Here is a 27966-nt window from a genome sequence, read left to right on the forward strand (position 1 = left end):
TTCGTAAAACTTATTACATTTTCAAAGACTTTAGTTCACAAATACACAACTGAATAGAACTTACGTATCTCCGATTTTATATCTACATTTGAGTGAGGTGGAAGGGGTGATGTGGCATTAACACAAGACAGAACAAAGTGTGGTATTAATAAGGTATTAATTTCATCAACACAAGACAGAACAAGAGTATTAATAGGGTATTAATTTCATCAACACAAGACAGAACACGAAACAATGGATATTGAATAGAAGTGTTTGTAGAAAGCCTAATGGTCCATATTTCTTGATGCTTCTATATTGGAGCGGAGTCTTGAGGTGGGTAGAATATAGTTGTGCAATAATTGGCTGTTGATTGCTGGTGTTGACTTCTTGATGTGTAGTGCTTCGCAAACCTCAAGCCGCCTGCTATCGCTGTATCTATCGATGATTTCTGTGTTGTTTACTAGGATTTCTCTGGCGATGGTTTGGTTGTGGGAAGAGATTATATGTTCCTTAATGGAGCCCTGTTGCTTATGCATCGTTAAACGTTAAACATATAATCTCTTCCCACAACCAAACCATCGCCAGAGAAATCCTAGTAAACAACACAGAAATCATCGATAGATACAGCGATAGCAGGCGGCTTGACGTTTGCGAGGCACTACACATCAAGAAGTCAACACCAGCAATCAACAGCCAATTATTGCACAACTATATTCTACCCACCTCAAGACTCCGCTCCAATATAGAAGCATCAAGAAATATGGACCAATAGGCTTTCTACAAACACTTCTATTCAATATCCATTGTTTCGTGTTCTGTCTTGTGTTGATGAAATTAATACCCTATTAATACTCTTGTTCTGTCTTGTGTTGATGAAATTAATACCTTATTAATACCACACTTTGTTCTGTCTTGTGTTAATGCCACATCACCCCTTCCACCTCACTCAAATGTAGATATAAAATCGGAGATACGTAAGTTCTATTCAGTTGTGTATTTGTGAACTAAAGTCTTTGAAAATGTAATAAGTTTTACGAAACGCGCCCGTGTCGCGTCAGACTAGAAATAAAAATGAATTTTGGAGAATTGATATTTGATTTACCTCCAACAGTGAAGCGTAATGTACGAAAGATTGAGAAAATTCGTGTTAGAATTATTAATCTTACTTTTTTCGGTCATATTTAATAATATATGTCTACAGGAAAGACTGCTACCAAAATATACTAATATATATATATATAAAACAATTCCATTCAATTTCTTTATTATACACCCCATACCCATCCCGTGGGCGGTGGTGGAAAGGGTTACAGGGGCACATAATGGGTTCAGGAACTAAACACCATAGTTAATTTAGCTTAAACAAGGGACAATCATTCGAAGGTAGTTACACAATTAAACAGAACAGCATGGTGACTATTATTAATTTTCTTTTGGATATTTTCCAATCTACGCAAATATCTTCTACAATCTGGAGGGTAAAGAAACACTAGACCACTAAATCTTTCAATTTTTATTTGAACACCACAACACCATTCAAAATAGCCAAGACAGTGAAATATACGACAGTAATCACGCGCCACGACGATCGTAGGAGGCGTCTTATACTTGAGGCTGCGTTCATTTGGGAGCTGACACCTGTAATCAACATCCAGGTGAACTCGACTTCGAATATACAACTGTTCGATGGTCCTCCATTGTTCCAGAGGGAAGGGAAGATCTGGCATACTGCTAGAAGTCAGAGGCAGGCACCAATCACCTCACTCTATTCACTCATTCACTCTATCACCTCACTCCCCCCTTCGCCGCTCCCGACGATTGGGGGAGGGGGACGATTGGACGGGTAGATGATTCGTAGAGTGAGGTGTACCCACACTTATAAATGTATAGATTTCTCCAGCAGTACTTTACGGGCTATTCATGCCCATGCCATTTCTTGGGTGGCTTAATCTTCATCAATCAATCAATCAGCGGCAGTTACAGCCCCTCTCCTAAGCCAGGTAAGTCCACTATGGGCTCACCACAGCCCGTGGTCTAGCAAGTGGTATAGTACTGGATACGCTATGGTGCCTGGAGCCCTGGCTGGCTGTCTGACCTGGTCAGTGGTCTGGTCCTGGACCTGGACAGTAGCCTGGTCCTGGGCCTAGACCTGGTCCTTGACCTGGACTGTAGTCTGGTCCTGGACCTGGACAATAGTCTGGTCCTGGACCTGGTTCTTGACCTGGACAGTAGTTTGGTCCTGGACAGCAGTCTGGACCTGGACAGCAGTCTGGTCCTGGACCTGGACAGTAGTCTGAACCTGGTCACTGACCTGGTCCTAAAAATAGTCTATGACCTGGTTACTGGTATTGTACTGTAAATAGTCTCTGGTATGGTTCTGAACCTGGTCAGTGGCCTAGTTCTGGACCTGGTCAGTGGCCTGGTTCTGGACCTGGTTTTAGACCTGGTCAGTGACCTGGTTTTAGACCTGGTCAGTGGCCTGGTTCTAGACCTGGTCAGTGGCCTGGTTCTGGACCTGGTCAGTGGCCTGGTTCTAGACCTGGTCAGTGGCCTGGTTCTGGACCTGGTCACTGGCCTGGTTCTAGACCTGGTCAGTGGCCTGGTTCTGGACCTGGTGAGTGGCCTGGTTCTGGACCTGGTCAGTGGCCTGGTTCTGGACCTGGTCAGTGGCCTGGTTCTGGACCTGGTCAGTGGCCTGGTTCTGGACCTGGTCAGTGGCCTGGTTCTGGACCTGGTCAGTGGCTGGCCTGGTTCTGGACCTGGTCACTGGCCTGGTTCTGGACCTGGTCAGTGGCCTGGTTCTGGATCTGGTCAATGGCCTGGTTCTGGACCTGGTCAATGGCCTGGTTCTGGACCTGGTCACTGGCCTTGTTGTGGGCCTGGTCACTGGCCTTGTTGTGGGCCTGGTCACTGGCCTTGTTGTGGGCCTGGTCACTGGCCTTGTTGTGGGCCTGGTCACTGGCCTTGTTGTGGGCCTGGTCACTGGCCTTGTTGTGGGCCTGGTCACTGGCCTTGTTGTGGGCCTGGTCACTGGCCTTGTTGTGGGCCTGGTCACTGGCCTTGTTGTGGGCCTGGTCACTGGCCTTGTTGTGGGCCTGGTCACTGGCCTTGTTGTGGGCCTGGTCACTGGCCTTGTTGTGGGCCTGGTCACTGGCCTTGTTGTGGGCCTGGTCACTGGCCTTGTTGTGGGCCTGGTCACTGGCCTTGTTGTGGGCCTGGTCACTGGCCTTGTTGTGGGCCTGGTCACTGGCCTTGTTGTGGGCCTGGTCACTGGCCTTGTTGTGGGCCTGGTCACTGGCCTTGTTGTGGGCCTGGTCACTGGCCTTGTTGTGGGCCTGGTCAGTGTCCGGGTTGTAGGCCTGATCAGTGGTCTGGTCCTGGACCTGGTCAGTGTCCTGGAGCGTGGAGAGCCCGTGTACTTGAGCCTTGCTCTCTGCTGGCGTGAAGACACTGTGGGGCTGGTGGGTGGACTTGCCCACTGCCAGCCCCCACAGTCGCTGGTAGAGACGCAAGCAGGTCGCGTTCACCACTCGCGGGTCCACCTCCTCTGGCGCCACTGGACCTGTCCATGTCCCTATAATTATTTCAATGGCAACACTCTTTTTAACAATATACATCACATAACAGGAAGTCAAGAGGTGTTTAGTTTTGTTGTTGATATTTGTGGCGTTGTGTTAATTAGCTTTAATGTGCCGGTGTGTGTACTAACTTACTCTGCCTGCTGGACCAGGCTGTTGATTACTCTGTTTCCCGATATCAGTAAACTAGTGCAATTACTCCTGACCTGCATATCTCTTATTAAGTCTGCATCTATAAGTCTGTCTGTCCAAGGCTGGAAGCTAGATGCTTTAGGCTAGTTCACTCAAGTTTGCAGAATGATAGGAGAGGGATAGGTTACCAACATCGGTGGGTCGGGGCTGCCCAGTGCTGTCATTAAAAAAAAAGGTCGGTTGCCATGGTGACCCACCACAAAATTTTTGGATTTTGGATAACAGTACCTAGAAATTTTGCTCTTTTCTCTCGAATGTCTGGCTGTTGAAGGATGGAGACCAGATGTTTGGGCCGAGTCTCACTTAACATTGCACCCTAATTGCTGTTGGGTGCATATCCAACATGGTCTGGTCGGCATCACCGTACTTCATGAGAAAACAGCCTGTCATAGTCACATATTGAATGCACATACAATGATGATTTTGGCATTGATTGCATTGATATATATATATATATATATATATATATATATATATATATATATATATATATATATATATATATATATATCGCCCTGGTAACTACAGGGCGCCTTAGTCCGCTTGACCATCACGGCCGGACAAAAGGAAGTGATAGCCGAAGCTATTTGAACCACTTCCCCGCCAGCAACTCGGATGGTAATATTGGGCATAGCATTTTATCAAATCACCTCATTCTTTGGGGCACACGTGAGGAACACAAATGCGAACAAGCCTGAATGGTCCCCAGGACTATATGCGACTGAAAACTCACACCCCAGAAGTGACTCGAACCCATACTCCCAGGAGCAACACAACTGGTATCTACAGGACGCCTTAATCCGCTTGACCATGCCCAATGTATCCCTCAGTTACTTTGGTCATTTTAAGACAACCAATAATGTAGCTTTGCGAAGATTTACATTTACAAACCAAACTATTAAATAAATTTATAAGCAAATAAATAAATAATTAAGATAAATAATATATTGTACCTTCTTTTTAATGGAAAAAATCCCTAAATTGAAGAAACCTGTTCTACAAATATTTTTCACAAGTTTACAGTGGGAACTGGCATAAGGAATGATTCCCAAGGCTAACTCTGGCGGTTACTGTGTCACAATGACACAGTAATGACATTGTAGATGACCAAACATTCCCAATGGTGGACGCTTTGTATCATTCGTATACATATTTCATAGTTCTAAACACATTGTAGGTCTTAATACCAGCTAGTGCTTTCTGCCCCTGGAGTTTAGGATTATTATTCTGCCAGACCTATAGTGTCTTGAAACGGTTTGTGATTTTAACAAGAGAATGCGATGTCTAGGTCTAGTTCGATTTGATGTTTGTCACATGCAGTTAGTTAGTTCTGAGCAGAAGACGTACCTCTGAAGAAAGAAGTAATTGTGAGTTTCCTTTGGGTTAGAGTGTTACCTGTGAGTGGATGAATGTAGACAGACGACTCACTCATCCAGAGGTGAGTGAGTCATCTGTGAGTAAACGAGATACCTGTAATGAACGAGACGATGGAGCTGAAGATTAAGGTATTGAGGATGCCGATGACGCCGGTGTAGCAGTAGGATATGTCATATATGCTGTGGCCGGAGCTCCTGTGGACAGTTACACATACTACAACTCTTACACCAGTTACTGTCCACTCTGAGGGCAGTCACTGTCACTCAGTGACAGTGTATCACTACTCAGTGACGGTGTATCACTACCACTCAGTGACAGCGTCACTGTCACTGAGTGACAGTTGATAGTTGATCTCTATCAACGTTGCAGCCGGTGACTTTGTGTAAAAGGGCAGGTAAGCTGTAACCCAACACGCTACTATGAAGGCATGACAACTATTGCAACAAGTATAAATGTTGTGACAAGTAAATATTGGCATAACATATGAATAAAGGAAGCTATACATAAACACGAGACTGAGCACCAACATTGTGGAGCGAGACATGAACCCAAGAATGGGTGACGTATAAAGGGATTTCGATATGGATTCAAAATATAACTTATTTAAAAAAATTCTAAACAAAGGACAGGAACGTAGTATACCATACAAATTTAATAGACCAAATAATAATGGCCCGAAATGAGTAACAATGGATCTGAAGAACCTTATACGTAAAAAGAGAGCTTGATACAAAAGCTTTAAGAATGGGGAAGTCAGTCTAGAACAAGAATTCCTCCTGCTGGTAAGAAATGGTAAAACAAAAAGAAACTATTAAGTTAGCATAGCAGGGCAAGCAAAGTCAAATCCTTCACTTTTTATCAGTTATATCGAACAAAGGTTAGGAAAAGAATAGGTCCATTGAAAACTGAGACAGGTCAGATAACTTATAATGACGAAGAGATGAGTAGTATTTTAAATAAACATTTTATCTGTCTGTATTTACTAAAGAAGGACTTAATATTGTGCCTTCCGCCGAATAAGTCTATATTGGTGGGGAAAGAGGACAGTTTGACTAGTTTAGTAGTTACCAAGGGATGATGTTATTAAACAAATAGTAAAACTCAAGCCAAATAAATCCCCAGGCCAGACGAAGTGTTTGCCAAGGTGTCTAAAAAATTGAAAGAGGAGCTTTGCGAGCCATTGTCAACCATATTTAATAAATCAATAGTCAGGCAGAGTGCCAGAGCAGTGGAAAGTTGCTAATGTAGTACCAATTTTTAAGAAAGGAGATAGATCCCTTGCGTCAAATTATCGGCCAATTAGCTTAACGTCTATTGTGAAAAAGTTGCTTGAATCGATAGTTGCAAAAGCCATTCGTCTTCATCTTGAAAAATATTGATTAATAAATTATTCACAACATGGTTTTACAAACGGCCGTTCATGTTTAACAAATTTGCTATCACTGTATTCCAGCATAGTTGAGGCAGTTGATAGCGGAAAGGCTTGTAATGTTGAGTACCTTGGGTTTAGCAAAGCTTTTGATACAGTGCCACATGAAAGACTGATTAAATCGATAGAGGCTCATGGTATTGGGGATACTATATTAAGTTACATTATTGGTTATGGTTATACCAAAGGAAACAATAGATGGAGTTAACTATAACTATAGTTATAGTTATATATAACTATATAGTTATATTTATACTTATATATAAGTTCTATTTATAGTTATATATATAGTTATAGTTATATATAACTATAGTTAACTATAACTATAACCAACTATAGATGGAGTTAAGTCAGGGTGGGAAAATGTAAGTGGAGTGCAAGATGTAAATTAATGTTTTTTGCAACAATCGATTCACACTATTTTCTTGCAATAAACGTTAAGTTAATGAATAATAGTTCGAAGAATGTTTTTTATCTCACTTCTTAATTATCGGCCCAAAATTTGCATCTCTCTATGATTTCGATACTCTAATGGATTCTAATAATTTATTAAATATGCAAGACAAGGTTTCAGGAACCCTGACAAATACTTTTTTTCTGGCCCTGGGAACTTGGCTTGAATTTGTATATTGATATAACTTCCTCCTTGGCAACTAAACTAGTCAACTTGCCCTCCCTCATCACCTATATAGAGTTGATCAGATCAGCTGCAGAGATAATGTTAAGTTCTTGTCTAGTAAATACAGAGTTGAGACTTGCAATTAAAAAAATAAAAATAACTAAATGAGCAGAAAATTAAAGTGGTGGAATATGACTGACTTAGGTGCGAGAGTGCGTGTGTTGTTGAGGCTGCCTAAGACGGAGTCGATGGCGGGTGAAGAGGGTGTTGTTGAGGCTGACGCCCAGTGTATTATTTTGTAGACTCTCTGGACAGCTGAAAGTGGAGAGGGGCAGTTTCTCTGGGCTGCCACCACCTTTAATAAACTTGCCAACCATCTGCCACACGTCTGAACACAGTGGCCAGGATGAAGCCCACTGCGGCGCCCCTGCAAAACAGCCGAAAGTCTGGTATTTGTCTGAAGCTCTTATAGTCTTATTCATTCATACACTCACATTATTCTTTCTCACACACACCTAATTAACGAAAGTTTAATATAATTAATGTAGGATTCATAGGTGCTGTTTATATGCCAGACATTGAGCTTATCCTCAGACCAAATCCATTACCCATGAGAAACCAGTCCCCTCCCCCCATCCCTCCAACTACCTGGATACTTAACTAGATATTTGTGATGGTCTGAAAGCATATTACGGTTTCTGTAATAGTCTACATGTAAACTGGTATATAAACCTTTGTCTTAATCAGATATTATTCTCATGTTATAACTTTTTTGTATTATAAAACGTTGGTTTAAGATATAAAAAGTGAATGCTGAAAACGTTTTTTCTTCGAAGAATCTCGTTTTTCTGTAAAAAGAATCCTTGAGTTCACTGAAATAGTTTTCGAATTCCCCATTTCATATTATCGTCAATAATACACCATATTAATGTAACCAAACGTAACCTAATCAAACCTTAACATAAAGTAACCTTAACCTAACCAAACTATGGATAGAGAATATATAATAGCAGTAATAAATGCAAGCAGTAAAGCAGTAAATGTGTAACCCTACTATGAAATACCTAAAGAAAACTAATTGTCCAGAGATTTGCTATGAGGTTGGACCCTTGGTATATATTGGTGAGGGAACTAGACCTCATCACGCTGGAATTGAAAAGAGACGGATAAGAGGTTATTTGACCATATAATCTTTTTAAATGAATTAAAATTAAGTAACAATAACTACTGTTTCTCCAAACCCAAAAACGAAGGCCTCCATCATAAACCAAAACACCGGGAATATTTTTTTACCTTTTTACTGACCCATGGGAGCACAGATACCCGCCAAGAATATGCCGATGAGGGGGCCCTTAACGACACTTATCAGGGCATTCGTCACGTGGAAGATGGTGCCCAGATTGCCCACCAGCAGCCCCAAGAATATGGCCACCACTCCCGTCATGGTTGCTGCCCACATCCATACCAAGAGAAAATATTTAGGATTATATTTGGTTATGGTGTGTGAGTGTTTTTTTCGTCTAGCTTTACCCTTCTGCTCATTGAGATATGCTGTGATGATTAGCATTAATTAATGTACTTATTTTTTTCATTTCATTGTCATTGTATTTATAATTGAATGTAATCTTTTTTGAAGAGCAGAAAGTGAATTTGAATTTGAATTCAAATTCAATGAATTTGAAGAGCAGACTTAAGGTGTTGTGAGGGGCGACTGAATGGAACATATGGTGTGAGGTAGTTCCTCCCTGGATATATATATATATATATATATATATATATATTATATATATATATATATATATATATATATATATATATATATATATATATATATATATATTTGTTCTGTAATAGGAACATTACCATATATTATTGGCAAATTCTAACCGTAAAATAAAGGCATTTATAATTACACAAGAGTTTGATAATATTGGTGGAGTTGCGATTGCTGATGTTCTTGAAGTTTGGTCTGTCCTTGAGGAAGTCCACCCAGATCATGCAAGCTATTGCGTTCCCATATGATGACAGCGAACTGACATAAGGTAAAGACGAGCAACATCTTAGTCTCACGATAAGGAACACTCAAATACCTTAACTAATACACCCTCCACAGCTCAGTGGTCTCAGTATTAACAATATATCATGCAAGGTGAATGTATTTATTTCATCATTTTCCAGAGGAAAATGTGAGGTGGTTGAGTAACTGACCTGAGGGCGCCGCCATACACCGCGGCCACAAACAGGCCAGACATACCCTTCAGGTGCCTCAGCTTGTCCGCCACCAGGTAAGGCATGATCTGGTCAGGCTTTTCAATTCTTCCCGAGGTGAGCGGATCACAGTCGCTATACACGGCATAAGCGACGAGGCCGGAGATATAGAAGACACTCCACAGCATCAACGAACCCACTATGAACAACATGCACAAGCTGCAGAGGAAGCAAGAGAAGGCTCTAAGTTAATAATAATAATGATAATTCCACTAATTAGGTACCTCTATTTGAACGTCATTTCTGCTTGAGTTAATCGGACTCTTTGAATGTCAGATATTTGGAGGATGTTCATCATGGTGTACAGGCTGACCACACCCGACCTAAACTTGTCAAATTGCAGAATAAACTCTTTGGAGTTGGGTATCTGTGTAGAGCTCTGGGTGCCTTGAGATGTGTTGGGTATCTATGTAGAGCTCTGGGTGCCTTGAGTGGTGTTGGGTATCCCATGTAGACCTCTGGGTGGTGTTGGGTATCCCATGTAGACCTCTGGATGCCCTGGGTGGTGTTGGGTATCCCATGTAGACCTCTGGATGCCCTGGGTGGTGTTGGGTATCCCATGTAGACCTCTGGATGCCCTGGGTGGTGTTGGGTATCCCATGTAGACCTCTGGATGCCCTGGGTGGTGTTGGGTATCCCATGTAGACCTCTGGATGCCCTGGGTGGTGTTGGGTATCCCATGTAGACCTCTGGATGCCCTGGGTGGTGTTGGGTATCCCATGTAGACCTCTGGATGCCCTGGGTGGTGTTGGGTATCCCATGTAGAGCTCTGGATGCCCTGGGTGGTGTTGGGTATCCCATGTAGAGCTCTGGATGCCCTGGGTGGTGTTGGGTATCCCATGTAGAGCTCTGGATGTCCTGGGTGGTGTTGGGTATCCCATATAGAGCTCTGGGTGCCCAGAGTATTGTTGTCACACAATGACCGCTCTCTGCTTTTGGACTGATTAATTATGACACAGAAAAGTAAGTATAGTAAGAGATGCCGATAGCCAGAAACCTTCTTGGATGCTACCAGCTGTGGTAGCCTCCACAGCTGGTAACATTCCTCTCAGCCAATAGGGAGAATTACTGCACAAGTCACTCACCAACGTCAACTTAACTATCATCCGCTCACTAAACTTAATAACCGAATTAATGGAATAAATTTCGCTCATTTATCGTTGAAGTGAGGGAACTTCGAGACATTCTCGAGGGACTTGAAATCAAGTGTTGTCAATGTGATCCTGTGTTATCATGGTAATCTCAGAGACTGTGAGGAAGGGCGTGAACCATTATTGATCACATGAACCAGTCGACCTGTGTGCATCCGTCGTCGTCGTCGCGACCTCTGTGGCCACATGTGTCGTGTAGCCAAGCGACGGACCGCTACCACCTGACCATTGTCCCAGCCGCCATCTTGTCTTTGGTATCAGCTCAAGCCACGACATCTTGCCACGTAATCCTTCACAAGCCACGTGCGGCGTGAAGGAAACCAACAGGTTCATGTCGTTTGTATTGACGGCAGGAGAGTGAGGGTAAACAAGACCAGTTGAAAGGTACAATACGCTAGTTTGAACCTTTCTGGTTTTGTATATTTGTCTCCAGGTAAACTGTTGGAGATTACCCAGTAAACTCTCCCAGTGAACACTTGCAAGAGGTGAGGGACTGGGACACGAGGACACGGTCGGTGGACACCAGACTTCCCCGTGTCGATACGAGAGTCACACCTGATTCAAAGTTTTGTTCAGTATAGTGATGGGAGTGTACACAAACACTCCACATATAGCTGATCGATTTTCAGTATATGTAAATGTCCCATTGACATTGCAATGAGTTGTTGATTCTGAATGTATATGTCAATCAAAGTTTTTCATTAGCGCTACATGTGTTCCCTTTGATAACAGCATTGATAGAAGCCGTGTTGATTAATTGGGTGGCCATTCCTTAGGGAACCATTTGTCGTTCAGTTGGACTATCACGCTACATAATCTGTCTGTCAGTCCATCCAGATCTGTCTGGATTTGTTCTTGGATGTCCCCAATTACGGTAAAATAAATGCTAAGTGCATTAGAGCTTAAGTTTTATTGAGCAAACTTGTTATTAAACACAATATTTCGGTGAAGCCTTCGCCCAGGGAGATGCTGCAACTCCCCCTTGCATATCCCGTAAATGGCTCTAGCACAATTCATACTTAAATATTAAACGTGATGTGGGCCTGTAAAATTATCCCTGCCAAGGTGTTATGCAGGAGAGTCTCACGGTCAAGTAGACCATGTTCACTGGAACACCTGGCTTAGGGAGGCCATCTACAGTAAGGCTTTATCTCGACAAGTGAAACTTATGAGTGTGTGCAGCTGCTCTGGCATAGCTCCTGGATACCCTCTGCAAGCGGTCTGCCTGGGGCAACATTGCTAGCAGAGGTGGCCAGAAAATTGTTGAATACTACACCGTGTTGCAAGGTCAATTCCCCGCTTGTTCCAAAGATTTGCTTCAGTAAGCATTAACGGAGTAGTCTGAGTGAAGAACAGTGGCAAGTGGCGTGCTGCAGGGCTACGTTGTCCCACCTTTATTTTTACCCATATACATTAGTGATTAAGATACAACAGTAAGAAGGAACTTTAATACAAAATTAAACTTACATAGATAGGCAAAAGTCATCACTTAGCTAAATAGGTGTATTCGGTGGTAAGTACAGATTGAGAAGGGTGAACTTACGACTGGGAGAGCTGGAGACTCTTGACGGAGATGAACCTCTGGAACTGTGGCTGGTTGACGCCAGCCACACTCAGGGCCAAGTATGCCCCCAACACCTGCGTCGACCAGAAAGTGTGACGCACGAAGGGGCTCGGGTCCATACTGCCTCCGCCGCCACCAACACCAGAAATGCACGGAAAAGAAGTCCTTTTGGTGAGACTATTGCTCCATCCTCTCTCCCTCTCTCTCTCTCTCTCTCTCTCTCTCTCTCTCTCTCTCTCTCTCTCTCTCTCTCTCTCTCTCCTACGAGCAGAGAAGGAGGGAGGGAGAAAGTGGTTATTGAGGTATAAGTATATAAGTGTTATTTATGAATGATTAGAAAGTATTAGTAAGCAAAGTTGGTGCCTATGTTATTATTTAATAATCAACCCCCAGCTCAGTCTTTAAATGCTCTTTGAGAAACAATAATAGTCTTACGTCTGGCAGGGAAGATACAAACAATTGCCATTCGAGTTGCACTCAACTTGTACTACTAGAAAGTTTAATAGCTCAATTTTGACCTCTGGTTTCCACTGGAGAACCCAGGGTCGTAACAATAAGATAGAAGGAAGCCAGGAGCCACTAGCCAACATCACTAAAAAGTAATCTTTGTAAGATATTAGATAACCTGACAATAAAAAGATTGTGAAAATACTTTTAAAGTGTGAAAGACAGGTTGATTAAGTGTGAAGGCAATGGATTCCAGAACTACCAGCAGTTTCAAAGAATTACATGACCTAGCGTACTGGGAAGATGGGATACTACAAGCAGAGCTCTCATCTTGTAACTATATTTAGATAATCACACTTCGGTAATTAAACACATAAGATATACTATAAGATGCAAATGGAGATACAAATGCAACAGACGAAATAAAAGAAAGGTTTAGAAAAAATGAGCCTCATGTAATTGCAATAATGAAAATCAAGTTAAACAGTATTTTCTCTCGATGCAATATTTTCAAGTGGATACCAGGCAATCAGGACAATCAGGAGGAGTTCAACTCTGACAACAGACAGAACACAAATAGTGGCTTTGGTATTATACAACCTCTCAGCAAACAACAGAAGACCTAGACAGTAATATGAGAGCACAAACAAAGCACAGATGAACTGCAAAGGACAGCAGCAGCAGCACACAGCATAAAAGCTAAACTACTTATCATACATGACCTAAATCATAGAGAGAATGCAGTCCATCCTCCTGTTTTGGTAATACTTATAGTAACGATGAGGACAATAGTATATATACCGACGTACAACGCAAAAAGAAAGTAGAAATCTGAACTATTGAGTTGAACAAATTGGAAAGCTATTATTTACTTGTGTTGCTTTGGCAAACTAAACTTACCTAACCTAACCTTCCTAGGCCTAATACTCGATATCTGAGGCATAATATAGTATGTCTGCTATACTACGCCTAGGAATATTTAAGTTTGTTTTTTAGATATATTTAATTTTTAAAAATTTCTTACTAGGCAGTATACTACTATCTTAAAACTAAGTACATGTGGGAAAATCTAACTCTGACTAATACTAATAAATTTCAATAATATCGAAGGACCACCCTTCAGATAAAAGGGAAATAATATAAGGAAATAAATTGAAAATAAATTTGAGAATCAGTGCCTATGGATCTCTTGATCACTTACTCATGAAAATATTAAAGCAATAAAATAAAATATTGAGTAGACTCACACCACAAACTTTGGGGGGTTGATTAGTACAGAAAAAATAATGTGTTTCTAGCACAAATAATGAGATACTAATGCACACCCATATTAAAGTAATGAGATATTAATGCATATTAATAATAAATCACATGGCAAAGAATATATATATATGGAATATTAGATCATATATTGAAGATCATCAAATAAATGATAATTAAAGTTCTACTACAGTACAAGAACGAAATAACAGCTTAGTTGTATGATGAAATAGTAGCCTGCGTCTGGCAATCGTCACTGAAACTTGTTGCATCAGGATATCCTAAGAACATGTGACCGAAACAGACGCTTATCTCCTTTGTAGCCAATAAGACACGGGCTGAAATATGGGTAGCAAGTAAATACTATCTAAAAGGATATTCTACCACACATATTTCTGAAGGAAATGTGAAAGCGGCCTGAAATAAACTCACTTGTTAATTTTTAATTGTCATGCAGCATGACGACAAACGTCCTACCTGATATTTAATTGTTATCACAAACAATAACAGTAAATAGGAACCAAACGTTTGCCAATACTAGTGTCTGTGAAAAGATGAAGCTGCTCCGAAACTCTGACGTCTACAGTTGCAAGGATGACGTTATTATGGGCCGGTATATATAGCGAGCTTCCAGACACTATCTCTAGGCGAGATCAATGGATGCTTTTTTTCTCTCTCCTTCCCCATCTCGCTCGCGCATGCGCAATAGCACGTGTTAAAATGGAGGAAATAACTCCTATAATATGCCCAACTATGCGAGATAATAAGGACAAGGTTTATCACATGAAAGCTAATATTAATTAAACTCTCGCTATATGACAATTAATATGAAACAAAGTTCACATAGACAAAAAGGTTATAGGGGAAATTCTTTCCTCCATGAACCTCTATGATGACAGTTCGTAACTGTGTATTTACCAGACCGTTTATTTCGTGAGAATAGTTTATATTTTTCATATTTTCATTTAATTTTTAACTGTTTTTCTTATATTTCAGTGACGGGAACATCAGATCACTTGATGTTCCCAATTTTCTGATGGGAACATCAGACCATTTGGGAAGCATCGGACGAGGGAGTGGGAAAAGGTGAGGATGACGAGGGGACGAAAGTGAGAGATGGTGGGGACAAGGGAGGGGGCAATGGTGGGGAAGAACGAGGGGACAGGGGAGTTTGGGATGGTGAGGACGAGGGGATGGGGATCCCTTTCGAAATACCAGCCTTTTGTTTTCAGTTCCCCCTCTTCGAGTTCATTAGCCAGATACTTCGACCAGATACTCAAACGTCAGTACACTGTGGTCGCTCATTCCTATTGGCGCCGCAAAACCGATTTCACTTATGTCAGTCGTTCAGAGTGAAGACTAGGTCGAGTCTCGCTGGTTCATCGTACCCTCTCATTCTTGAGGGTTTCCTGACATGTTGGCTTAAAACGTTTCTTGTTGCCACCTCCAATAGTTTAGCTCTCCATGTATCCTCACCTCCGTGCAGTTCCTTGTTCTCCCAGTCTATCCTTCCATGATTGAAATCCCCCATGATGAGCAGGTGGGATTTATTTCTACAGGCAGCAGAGGCTGCCCTCTCAATTATAGTGTTAACTGCCATGTTGTTGTTGTCATACTCTTGACTGGGTCTTCTGTTGTTTGGTGGAGGGTTATATATCACTGCTACTACTCCTCTTGGTCCTCCCATTGTCATGGTGCCTGTTATGTAGTCTCTGAACCCCTTGCAGTCCAGGATAACCGTCTCCTTGAAACTCCATTCCTTTCTCATTAGTAGGGCCACTCTGCCTCCTCCCCTACCTTCCTTATTGTAGTGTAGTCTTTGGGACCTACACACACTCTGTGCGTGTGTGTGTGTGTGTGTTCTCACCTATTTGTACTCACCTACTTGTGCTTGTGGGGGTTGAGCTCTGGCTCTTTGGTCCCGCCTCTCAACTGTCAATCAACAAGTGTACAGGTTTCTGAGCCTATTGGGCTCTATCATATCTACACTTGAAACTGTGTATGGAGTCAGTCTCCACCACATCACTGCCTAATGCATTCCATTTGTCAAGAACTCTTGACACTAACAGAATTATTTCTAATATCTCTGTGGTTCATTTGGACACTCAATTTCCACCTGTGTCTCCTAGTGCGTGTGCCCCTTGTGTTAAATAGCCTGTCTTTATCTACCCTGTCAATTCCTCTGAGAATCTTGAACGTAGTGATCATATCCCCCCTAACTCTTCTGCCTTCTAGCGACGTGAGGTTTAATTCCCGTAGTCTCTCCTCTCCTCTGTGTGTGTGTGTGTGTGTGTGTGTGTGTGTGTGTGTGTGTGTGTGTGTGTGTGTGTGTGTGTGTGTGTGTGTGTGTGTGTGTGTATGTGTGTGTGTGTGCAAAAGAGAAATATATGTAGTAGATATCATACAGGAAAATAGGTCGGGATTCAGTACATTTGACAACCGACGGCTAGAAAGGCGGGTCCAAGAACTATCAGTTCCATCCTGAAAACACAAACAGTAAATACAAACAGTAAATAAACACACACACATTCTAAAAACAAGCAAAATAGACCAGGTGCAAGTCCGACTCATCACTCACTTGAAGAACTCAATGCGTCCTCCTTGGTCAGCGATATCCCAGACGCCTGCGGGGCCGCCCAAGTCCAGGCAGCAGATCACGGACACCACTAACACGCCACCGAACATCAGCAGCGTCTGTACCACGTCTGTGTACACCACCGCCTTCACCCCGCCCTGTGCAACACACAAAGTCTCGCTGCAGGCGAACACACACACACAATAACAGGAAAAACGCCTGTTATTTACACATCATAAACAAGTATCATAATTTATTTTGACGAATATCATAATAATTCCTATATGTGAAAATTGAGTAGAATATCATTCCAGTTATGAAAAATGATAACTTGGGACTAAAGAGAGATAATCTTATCATCAAGAGTGCAGTTTCATAGTTAAGCTGGAGATAAATACTCTACTGGCACGGATTATCGGAAACGTTTATATGAATAAGGACAATATGATTTATAGTAAAGAGCATCAGTGTGTTATAATAGAAAGGTAAAACAAGGTTAGGTAAAGAACAGGAAATTCCATAAGAACAGTTTTTATATTACTATTTTACACACTGAAACAAATGGAATTGGCTTCATCAAAAAGAATTATCAATAACGAGTTCGCCAGATGAACACTCAGGCTCAATGGATGAACATGAGTCTTCATGACTGAACTGTCTGGTTCACAACTGAACACAAGTCAAAATTTAAGCGATAAATTCACAGACACTTATCAAGCTGTTGTGTTTAATGGCAAAATAAAAATTGAGAGGACAACATAGGGAATCTTTTACGCCACTAGGAATGTGGAAATGTGTTAATCAACGCAAGCACCACATTTACTGTAGACTCTGGCTGCTCCGTTTATCTGGATATAGTCCCCTCACAGATACCTGTGATACCTGCATGCACAGAACACCTCTTAGCTAAATGAAGCAAAAATGTTGTGATTCATTCATGTTACTGTTATCACTAATTAAAAATAACCTGATCTTAAATGGGTGTTCACCCATAAATGGCTGCAAGCACACTTATCACATAAAGAAGATTAACAATAACTCATGAGCTCAGCTTAGTACAGAAACTTACGATTCCCTTGACCTGCCAACATATGTAGGTTGTGCAATACGTATATTCTCTTCTTGGCAGCTCTTGCACCAGGAACTTGAACGAATCCGACAAATTGTTGTGAACTACGATTACAGCAATACAGAATTCGATGAAATCGTAAGAACCTAGGCCGCCATCTGACTGAGGATAATCAGGCCCCAGGGGTGGAAAGTCGACCTCCAAGAGGAGACATTGAAGTGTGTTATAAAAATACATTTACTCAGGCATACAAAAAAGATGAGAGTAGTAGCGATGATGGTCCAGCGGTGAGTGAGAATTTTTGGGGCCAATCACTCATAGACTGTCAGTTTTCCATGTAAATTTTCCAGTCACTCATAGATTGTCGGGTTTTCTGATAAATTTTCCAATGCTCGCTGAGGCATCGGGTTTCCTTATAAATTTCCCAGTTTACAATTTGGAGTTTAAGGATTCTTATGGGGATAATTCAGACCAAAAATCACTTAGTACGTTCTTAAAGAGTTCTTATAGGGGAAATTTAAACATTTTCAGAGTACAGTTTTGGAAAATATTTCAGAGTTCATATGATCATAATAGTTTTTCAAGAAATCTCATACAAAAATTCAGGGGCAAAGTTAGTTCCCGTCTTTTTTAAAATAAACTCTACGGTCATTTTTGTTTTTTAAATCACTCATTTGAAATTAGAGTTCTTATCGGGGAAATTCAGAGCAAAAAGGCCTGATTTGGAGTTACAGGTTTCTTATGGAGGAAATTCAAAACTTTTCAGAGTTCAGTTTTATGAAGATATTTCAGAGTTCATATAATCATAGATGTTTATTTAAGAGTGTAAGACCGAAATTATCCAAAAATCATTTTCAGAGAAAATTGTCATCAAAGTTTTGTTAAGGAAAATAGATATCTTAGCAGTAAGTTTTCATTTTAATATCCATTTAAGGCTATTTCACCTGTAAAAGACCAAAATAATTTCAGAGACCATTTAAGACGAAAAATTATTCAGAGTAAAAGACCGAAAAATGAACAGAGTCCAGTTTGAGCCATTTTCTTAACCAATTTTCATCACAGTCCAGTTTGAGCCTGAAAATAGTCAGAGTCCAGTAAAAGACCGAAATTAATCAAAGTTCGTTTTAAGACCCAAATTTGTCAGAGACCACATTTACAAGTATAGTTTCACTACTAATAGCCCCAATTTTGGCCAATTTTAAACACACTTAAGATGTTGTACAATAACTCAAAACAATTACTGAACTTTAGCTCATGTCCCCACTTTAGTCAAAGAGAGAGTTCATGAGTTCAAGTTCAAGTATGTTTATTGAGACAAGAAAAAAATACATCTCAAAGGGATAGAGTAGCTTAGGCTATTTCTACCCCCCTCTACTTCAAGTCCCTCAAGGGGCGCACAAATTCAGTGAGTACAGATACACAAATCACAATACAACATTTAACATTGCATATTAATATAGTAAGTGTTACAATCATTGGGGCAAAATTCTTGTAGTTCCTAAGTATTCTGTCTATCATATCATTATCACACATCCAAACAATTTGAAGTGGTACACTACTTATTTCCTTATTTCTATGGTTATCCATAATTTGACACTTTAATACATAATGGTCTTCCAAGTTCAAGTAGGTTTATTGAGACAAGTTAAAAAAAAAAAAAAATCAAAGATTAGCTTAGGCTATTTCTACCCCTTCCCATACTTCAAGTCCCTCAAGGGGCGCACAAATTCAGTGAGTACAAATACAAGAATCCCATGTAACATATCAGGTTAATATAGTACTATCTAAGAGTATAATAGTGTACATCCACCGCACTAGATTTTAACCCATTAACGCTCCAAGATAATATTCTCACTCTACTTTCATCCATGATTTAATAAAACTACCTTTGCCCTGTCTGTCACATTCCATGAGATACGAGATTTTCTCAGACAGACTCTCCCAACACTGTAACATTTCTGCTTTCTCCTCATTTGCACAACAGCTACTAGCATCAAAGGTGATCTTATTCATATCTAATTTCTTTCTTATTTCTCTATACCGTTTTACTTTAACCTTTGTTTCGACATTTGTCACTACAGAAGGTTGAACGCTAACACTACTAGAAAGTTCATTTTCCTGACTATCCTCTATCATCAATACGTCATGTTCTTCCTTACTTTCTTCAACGCACATTTCACGTCCTGTTTCACTTTCCACTTCACGTCCTATTTCACTTTCCATTTCACGTCCTGTTTGACTTTCCATTTCACGTCCTGTTTCACTTTCCATTTCACGTCCTGTTTCACTTTCCATTTCACGTCCTGTTTGGCTTTTCATTTCACGTCCTGTTTGGCTTTCCATTTCACGTCCTGTTTGGCTTTCCATTTCACGTCCTGTTTGGCTTTCCATTTCACGTCCTGTTTCACTTTCCATTTCACGTCCTGTTTCACTTTCCATTTCACGTCCTGTTTCACTTTCCACTTCACGTCCTGTTTCACCACCATCTTCACCCCGTCTACCCCCCATAGTTAATTTTTCTAATGCCTCAATCCTCTTTTCTAGTTTTTTTAGATATTCCAATATTTGAGTACCAACCTCAGAGTTCACTATATTGACCTGAACCTTGTTTCCACAAGGTTTAATTTTTTCAGCTGCATTTCCTACTTTCCCTAGGCTCGCCTTAATTGTCTCTGTTCCTTTCTCCCACACATTGTTCATAGGCGCTGTCATTGGCTTCCAACTGTTTCCTCCATGTTCCTGCTGCACAATCTTTCCTTCCTTCGAGGATACATCTATCCTGCTTGTAGCACCCGTCCTCGAGTCTCTCAGATGAGGCTTCATGCGACATAGATAGGAACCAGCATTGTGGCTTCCTCGACAATTGCAACAAGATGGGACGATTTTTTCACCGTTTTTAATCTTGACTCTACACTCTCGAGAGTCGTGTTTCTTACCACAGTACCGACACCTGGAGTCAAACTGGCATTTCCAAGCCATATGTCCCCAACGAGAACACTTCATGCATAATATGGGCTCCTCAATGTATTTTACAACTTTCCTGTAGCCTAGTCCTTGCACAAAAATTCTTTCTGGAGCCTCACCCTTTACCAAGGCAACAACCTGGCTTTGTTTTTCACCACGAACACTGTTCCTCTTTGCCCAAACAACACTATCATTGTTGAGCAATAGATAATCAGGATCCAAATAAGTTGGATACTTAAACACTATGACCTTGGTGTACATCATACCTTTTTCCGGAGTAACCATCACAATATTCTCAAACCCATCCTTCGTTAGGTGTTCCACGGCCTCCTCTGTCCCAACTGTTATATAGGGCCGGTGAAGACCCTCCTTGAATAGTGGTTCATATTCAAAAAACTCCTTAGCCAAACGAACCGTCCACTCCAGCTTTTGATGGAAATTCAGTTGACATGCTGTAGGGAACAACAGCCTCTTCCTTCCATTAGTCTGCATCTCCCGCGTCCTGCTGAGCATGTCTTCATTTTTTGGTCTCTTTGTTATTTCCTCCTCACTGTCTTCGTCTCGCTGTCTTTGAATATTTCTCCGTTTATATCTGTTTACTACTGCTTGATACGGCCTAGTATCATCCTGTCTGCCATCCCCACTGTCACACTCTCCAGGCCCAGTACAGGATCTTCCATCACCTAGGCAGACCGCCTCAGCCATTTCCTCGATACACAAAGGCACTGTATCACTGCAACAGTCGAGAACAAATTCACAACATCTAGCTGCAGCAGCCACGTGCAAACACGAAGATGCGGAGCAACACGTCCTCCTCGCATCATGCAGCAGACCGCACTGAGTTCATGAGGCCTCAGTGGCAAATCAGTGAACAGTAGCCTAAACAGCTACAAGTCACTGCGACCAATGTCACTGAACCCACTGCAGTCTCAGAACCATACTTGACTTTAATGATGGACTTTTCAATCCTCTGAATCAACTAACTAAATTAAACACCAATTAATCCGATGACTGATTTTGATACATTTATTATTTAATCAAGATGAATTCCATGGGCCTCAGTGTTTATATATCAGTGACCAGTTACCTGAACAAGCTTCAAGTTATATCTGATGTCATTGATCTCACTGCAGTCCCTGAATCATACTTGACTGTAGTACTTGATCACATTCAGTCCTCTGGGTTAATATGTAATTAGGCTTGAATTTTAGCCTCTCAAGAGTTAACAGAGAAATGAAATCGCATTAGACTTCTAACCCCTGCAACTCAAGTATGGGATATCCGTCCTGTACAAACAGATGCACAAATGTGTGATTACTAACAACTAACATTAAATTAATCTAATAATTCGAAGGTGGAGTAACGGTGTTCGTCTGTTCTAAATAGGACTTCGACCCGTGAGCAGCCCCCGGTGAATTATGTCGGAAAATCCGACACCATTTATTAATATTACATACAATAGGCAACTAATATTGCTGCTGTGTTGTATATACAAGTTAACCCATAGAAAATGTAGCTTGTAGTGGAATTTTCCGTCAATAGAAAATGGGATATCATTGGCGCCCTGGTGAGGCCACTCCAGACCGACAACCAGAGCGCAACTCCATAGTCTCCTGAGACTGATGGAGTTTCTAAAAAAAAAAACACGTGGTGGCCGACCCTTCGCCTACCTGTCCTGAGTGCATGCCCTTCTTCCACTCAACCTGTTCTTCTTGCTTAAAGCTTAATGCTTGCATCATGACTTTGCAATGTTGAAAATTTATATTTTGCAATGTCACAAACGTAGCATGCAATGTTTCAGTTCCATATGTAGCATTCAATGTTGCAACGCCAAACGTAGCATGCAATGTTGCAAAATCATACAGTGCAAAATTGCAATCCCCAATGGAGCATGTTGTTTTTGTCATATTTTTATCCAAAGAAATCACAAAACGTGATGTATCCATAATACGTAAACACAAATATGTTTGTATATGTATGTATACCTAAAGGATAGTTAATGTGAGGTCAGGTATGCAGGCGGGTCAGCTTACAATGGTAGTGTAGAAGGAGCAGATGAGACCCATTGTGACGATGGAGGCCCAGATGGGGAGGCTGGTGACGGAGGAGAGGGTGATGGAAGGCGCGTACAGGCATATCCCAGAGTACACGAACGATGCCAGTAGCTGCATTACTGTCACCATCTTGTGCAGCGTTCGTGACTGGAACCGCATCTCTATGTACTGTAAGGAGGGACGTTAAATGAGGATTAGTCTTCAGATTTTGATAGATATTATCCATGGTGGGATAAAGACTCAGAAATAAGGCTAATCATTAAATCAACAGTGTGTGAGAGGATGGTCTCTCAGGATTCTCCCACAGCTGACTTGAATGGCTCATTGCAGTGCACAGTGCGCCGATTTCGTGCACAAGCCCAATCTCTGTTAATCCTGGATGGCAAACTGTCATGTTGGGTATCTCCAGGATGCCCACTTAACCAGGAATACGTTTATAATACAGAGGCCGCCGTATGCCCATTCCACTCCTTGCCCAAGGGTAAATTAGATACAGGGAAGTTAAGCATACTTGCTACAGGGTCAGAGAGTACATTGGCTGGTGCGAAGCGTGAGAGAGAGAGGGGACGCCAGCGAGGCGACAGTATGGAGTACCTCAAATATGGAGACGAGATGGAGAGGGTACAGGACCGGCAGTATAATGTTCCTGATCATCAGGACGCCAAATATGAATCCAAACAGGCTCATCGTTAGCTGTGTACCGTAGAAGTAGATCTCCGTAGCGCTACCTGTGGGCGGTACACACAGTTACACACCTCGTTAATTAATTAACACCGAACGCACACACTCATACACGCCATCATTCACAGCTGCACAAAGGTGAATATGTAATTAGCCCCTAATATACACGTCTTAACACTAATCAACTTAATTCGTCAATAAAACTGTATTATACATATACTTACCAAGTATTGATATCGCGGATATAGCTCCCCCGAGGAGCGAGAGTGCCACGGGGAGGACGGGCATGTGGCGTCCCCCGAGCAGGTACTGCTGGGTGGAGCTGACGCCGCGGCCTCTCAAGGCACTGTACACCCCGATACCCGCCGACACCACCAGCAGCAGCCCGAACACCCCATAGTCCACCACAGTGAACTTCGACCCTGACATCGGGTCAGGGGACATCGGCTCCCCCTCCGCCTGCGGGTCAGTCCCGTCCATCCTCAGCAGAGACCAAGCGTTTTCCCAGGGGCGCCACCACAGCTGTTTTAAAGCACAGAAGGGCATAGAAGATATCACGTTTATTACACAAGCATATTGTAGAACACTTTGGCACGTCCGTGACTGTTGCAGTGAATTTTTTTTTTTATTTTTACATGCAAACATGCAAGGTAAATACAATAAATACAATACAAATAACAGAAAAAACAATGTAACAAGCAAAAACAAAAAGCTACTGGCCAGAGGGACCGACAGCACAGTACAAACAACAAGAAATAACAGCAAACAACAAGACAAAACAGAATACAAGAGAAAGCAATGTAAACAGGCTAGCAATACACAAAACATAATAACACATGAAACAAAACAAACAATATCAGCACAACGTACAGGTAAGGCATAAAGACAACATAAAATATAACAAGAAAATCAAATAAACAACAAGCCAAGAAAAAAAACAAGCTGCACAGGGCACAATAATAACACATACATTAAACACGAACACACCGGCCTCGCAATAAACAAACGGAGAGGCACAAGCACAGAACACAATAGGACAAACAATATAGCCAGAGAGGCACACAGTATAACATAGTCATAGGAACAGATAATCAGGGAATATACTACAAAATGATAACAATAATAATAATAACAACAATAATAAAAATAACAAGAAAGGAAACAAAATGCATAACAAACCAAAGGCAAAACACGACAAAGAGCATAAACCCAGACCGGGTCACGCCATCAGCCCGAAGGGCACTCAACTCGACACAAACAAGCGTACAAACAGCCCCATAAAAACATGCCACCACAAAAAAACAGAACAATAAAAACATGACATCCACAACCAGACACACACACGGAACCAAACCCCGGACCGCATAGGAATCGGACACACACACACACACACACACACACACACACACACACACACACACACACACACAAGCCATACAAAGAAAACCTACAAAACCAAACCGGAGCACGCAGGAACCGAGAAACATACCCCGCCCCACCCACCCACACACGCTCACTCCACCCACACCCCACAACTATGCACACAAACGGAACCAACCCACAACACACAATAGAAAAATAAATCATAGGCGAGGAGCATAGAACTCAGAGATAGGAGCATGTTTCTCAGGGAACAAATCCCTAGGATACTTCCTCTTATATGCCTCCCAAATCAAATATTCCAAATCGGTAGGGACACGATTCCCCTGTTGCCGAGGGGCCAGCATAAACTCAGGAACCTCCAGATCAGGCGGCATCGGCCATTCCCGAAGCTCACTGACGCAAGTCGCATAACGAGGCTGGGGAGCGCAAACCACACCCTTCGAGGAAGCAGATGACACCGAAGAAGCGTACGAGGGCTGCCGAGACGGCCGCGCCGCCGTACGCACAGGAGCAGGGGACGTTCGACGAGATGGTAACACCTCCACCGAGACCGCAGGAGGTACTGAAGAGACGGCCGAAGATGGAAGAAGCGTCGAGACCGCCGCCGAGGAAGGGGCAACAGAATCCTCAGAGTGACCAGCCTTCTTCAACACCACCACCAGGACACCCCGCTCACCACCAACCTCAGCAGGGGAAACCACCCCAATGTAGAACTGGAGCCATCCGACGGAGGCGATGCTCCCGAAGCAGGATCCACAGACACCATATCTGAAGCGGAGGCCGAAACACCGGCACTGGCATCCTCAGGCAAATGCACCTAGCCACCACCGTACTATTCAACACACCCGGGCCACCCCGCCGCCGCCAGAAGATCCACAATCGCCGAATTCGCCAACGTCGGCCCAGACTTGAGAAGAACGCCGGGAACGCTAAGGCTCAGGCCGCACATCGTCAGACCCGGAGGCGGACTCAGAGACACGCGCAACACAAGCCGGCTGAACCGATGCACGTCGCAGAACGGCAGCATCCTCAACCACATGAGGCACCAGGCCAGGAACAGGAGGAAGCGCCGGATCCACCCCAGCACATCCGGGACCCAAGGCACGGACACAGGGCCAGGCGTAGCAGCCGAAGACGTGGGAGAAGACGGTGCCTCTTCACAGGGAGCACCAGGAAGGCCATCGGGAGCAGCAAGGACAGTGACGGGAGCAGGTAGACCAACCGACGGCACCGCAATACCCAGAGGAGGGACAGCAACTACCGGAGGCTTATCGGGCGTCGCAAGGGGGGTCCTCAGCAGCTAACGGGACTCACACCTCCTCATCCCCAGAATCCTCGCCCTGAGGGAGCGGCGGGAAATCCTCTTCCCGGAACAAGTTGACAGGAGCAGCTGGGGCCTCAGAGCACCGGGCAGCCTGATGCCGCAACAGGCCACACCGGAAAGAGGTACGGGGTTGCTGGGCTGCCCAGACGTAGTAACCCATCAGGCGGACAGAAGATGGTATATCCGACTGCAGGCGCATTCCCAAGGTACGAATGTTCGTCCGCCTTCCAGTATACCTTCCCGAGGAGAGTGTGTTCACCCGCACGCTGACAACTGCACCATACCTCCCGAAGTAACGCCGGAGGAGGTCTTCAGGGAACTCCAGGGGCGCTCCATGGACACTGACATAAGTCAGGGCACCACTACGATCCGAAATCGCCATCGAGCCGGCATCACCCGGCAACGGCAACGTATGCCCCTCGTACCGACGGAAGAAGTCCGGGTACTCCTCCTCCCTCACGAACTTGATAACAACCCGGTGGGCTGTAACAAGCTCAACACCGTAGAAAGCCTCCACCGGGATACGAAGCATGTCACACATAGCCATCTCAATGTCGGATATCCAGCCTTACTAGTGAACTTCAGGCCCACAGAGTTCACACGCACAACAGGGGGAAGATGGCCTCCCATGTCAGAACTGCCACGTCAACACGCAGCCAGGCAGCAACAGACTGGGAGGGCAGAGACGCTTACACCACCTGGCAACCAAAATGGCAAACAACCCCATTTCAGGTAGGGTCGGCAAGACGTCCTCACTCCACGGCTGCTAGGGCCAAATTCTCATTGTAGTGAAGTTGTAATGCCAACTGAGACAATACTCTCAGTGGTAGAGAGATGCCAACTAATACAGTTAGACATCAGAATACAAACTTATCTCTTTCTCGAATTTAAACATCACAATTTCAATATAGTCCAGTTGATATCTGGTAACTCTGTTAGCATTACCTATATTCAGAACCTTACATTTTTTTAGCATTAAACTGTATCTGTCAAGCTCGTTCATGTTGAAAGCCTATATAGATAGTTTCATAGCAATTTTGTGTCGGAAATTATTCCAGCACTATTTTTATATCGTCTGCAAATTTGTTATTGATGTGAAATTCTATATCTAAATCGTTCACATATAAGGTAAACAATAGGGGCCCAAGGGACAGTCCTAGGACATTCCACTTACAAGTCTCTCACTCGGACATAACTCTTTTATACTAACTTCTTGATTTTCTTTAAAATAACGGAGCCCGAATCCAACTGAAAATAACATCCCCAAATATGTGCCTCTAACTTGTTAATGAGTCTCTCATGAGGTACATAACAAAGGCTTTGCTAAAGTAAAAATATAGAACGTCGCAATCCTTTCTTCTATCAACAGCTTGATATATACTGAGAAAAATAAGGTAAAATTCGTTAGTAATGAGATGCCCTTAGTATAGCATATAAACCTCTTATGATTCCCAAGATGTAAACAAACCTGCCAACAGTAGTCGCAGGTGTTGTAGATTTGGAGACCTCGGTGGTAGGCGAGTGGTGGTATGGTAGTTGTGATGGTTGGTGGCACTGGTGGTGGTCGCAGCAGGTTAGTAGTGGTGGTGGCACCGGCAGGTGGGTAGTGGTAGTGGTGTAGACGGCAGGTGTGAGCGGCAACAGATGTGTAGTGGTGATGGTGACGCAGGCAAGTGAATGGTGGGATGGTGGTGTTGTTGGTAGGGGTGGCGGTGATGTTGTGAGCGCGTATTGCAATAAATTTCATTGTCCATTGTGCTTACCTGAGGCGCATGCGCCTCCGCTCTCTCAGTGGACAAGGACACTCATCAAATTTTAAATTCATTATTTGTGTGCGAGTTACCTTCTTTCTCATACCTATAGCAGTTGGTGAGGATGGCAGCATGGGAAAGTGTTGGTGAGGATGACAGCATGGGACAGTGTTGGTGAGGATGGCAGCATGGGACAGTGTTGGTGAGGATGGCAGCATGGGACAGTGTTGGTGAGGATGGCAGCATGGGAAAGTGTTGGTGAGGATGACAGCATGGGACAGTGTTGGTGAGGATGGCA

At 42.9% G+C, this 27966-nt stretch overlaps 1 protein-coding gene across 1 annotated transcript; it reads right to left on the reverse strand.

The window, feature by feature from the left end:
* Positions 1–1480: 1480 nt before the first annotated feature.
* Positions 1481–27966, reverse strand: LOC138354467 (sodium-coupled monocarboxylate transporter 1-like). Its single transcript, XM_069308666.1, has 12 exons — positions 27386–27966; positions 23435–23732; positions 23124–23257; positions 22509–22697; positions 16446–16600; positions 12140–12280; positions 9386–9604; positions 9091–9209; positions 8483–8626; positions 7378–7492; positions 5223–5323; positions 1481–3544 (listed from the first exon to the last, which is right to left on the reverse strand). Exons 1-12 carry the CDS (start codon positions 27662–27664, stop codon positions 2718–2720), a joined length of 2721 nt encoding a protein of 906 aa, XP_069164767.1. The 5' UTR covers positions 27665–27966; the 3' UTR covers positions 1481–2717.

The sequence above is a fragment of the Procambarus clarkii genome, chromosome 63 (genome assembly GCF_040958095.1).
Source record: "Procambarus clarkii isolate CNS0578487 chromosome 63, FALCON_Pclarkii_2.0, whole genome shotgun sequence".
Taxonomy (NCBI): Eukaryota; Metazoa; Arthropoda; class Malacostraca; order Decapoda; family Cambaridae; genus Procambarus; species Procambarus clarkii.

Excerpts from the sequence above, each read along its gene's own strand:
- LOC138354467 (XM_069308666.1), bottom strand. The coding sequence starts at position 27,664 with ATGAAATTTATTGCAATACGCGCTCACAACATCACCGCCACCCCTACC. Across the intron at positions 8,627-9,090 it reads CAATATTATCAAACTCTTGT|CAACCATGACGGGAGTGGTG; the intron begins GTAATTATAAAT and ends GGATGTGGGCAG. Across the intron at positions 3,545-5,222 it reads CATCGTCTCGTTCATTACAG|GTCCAGTGGCGCCAGAGGAG; the intron begins GTATCTCGTTTA and ends GGACATGGACAG.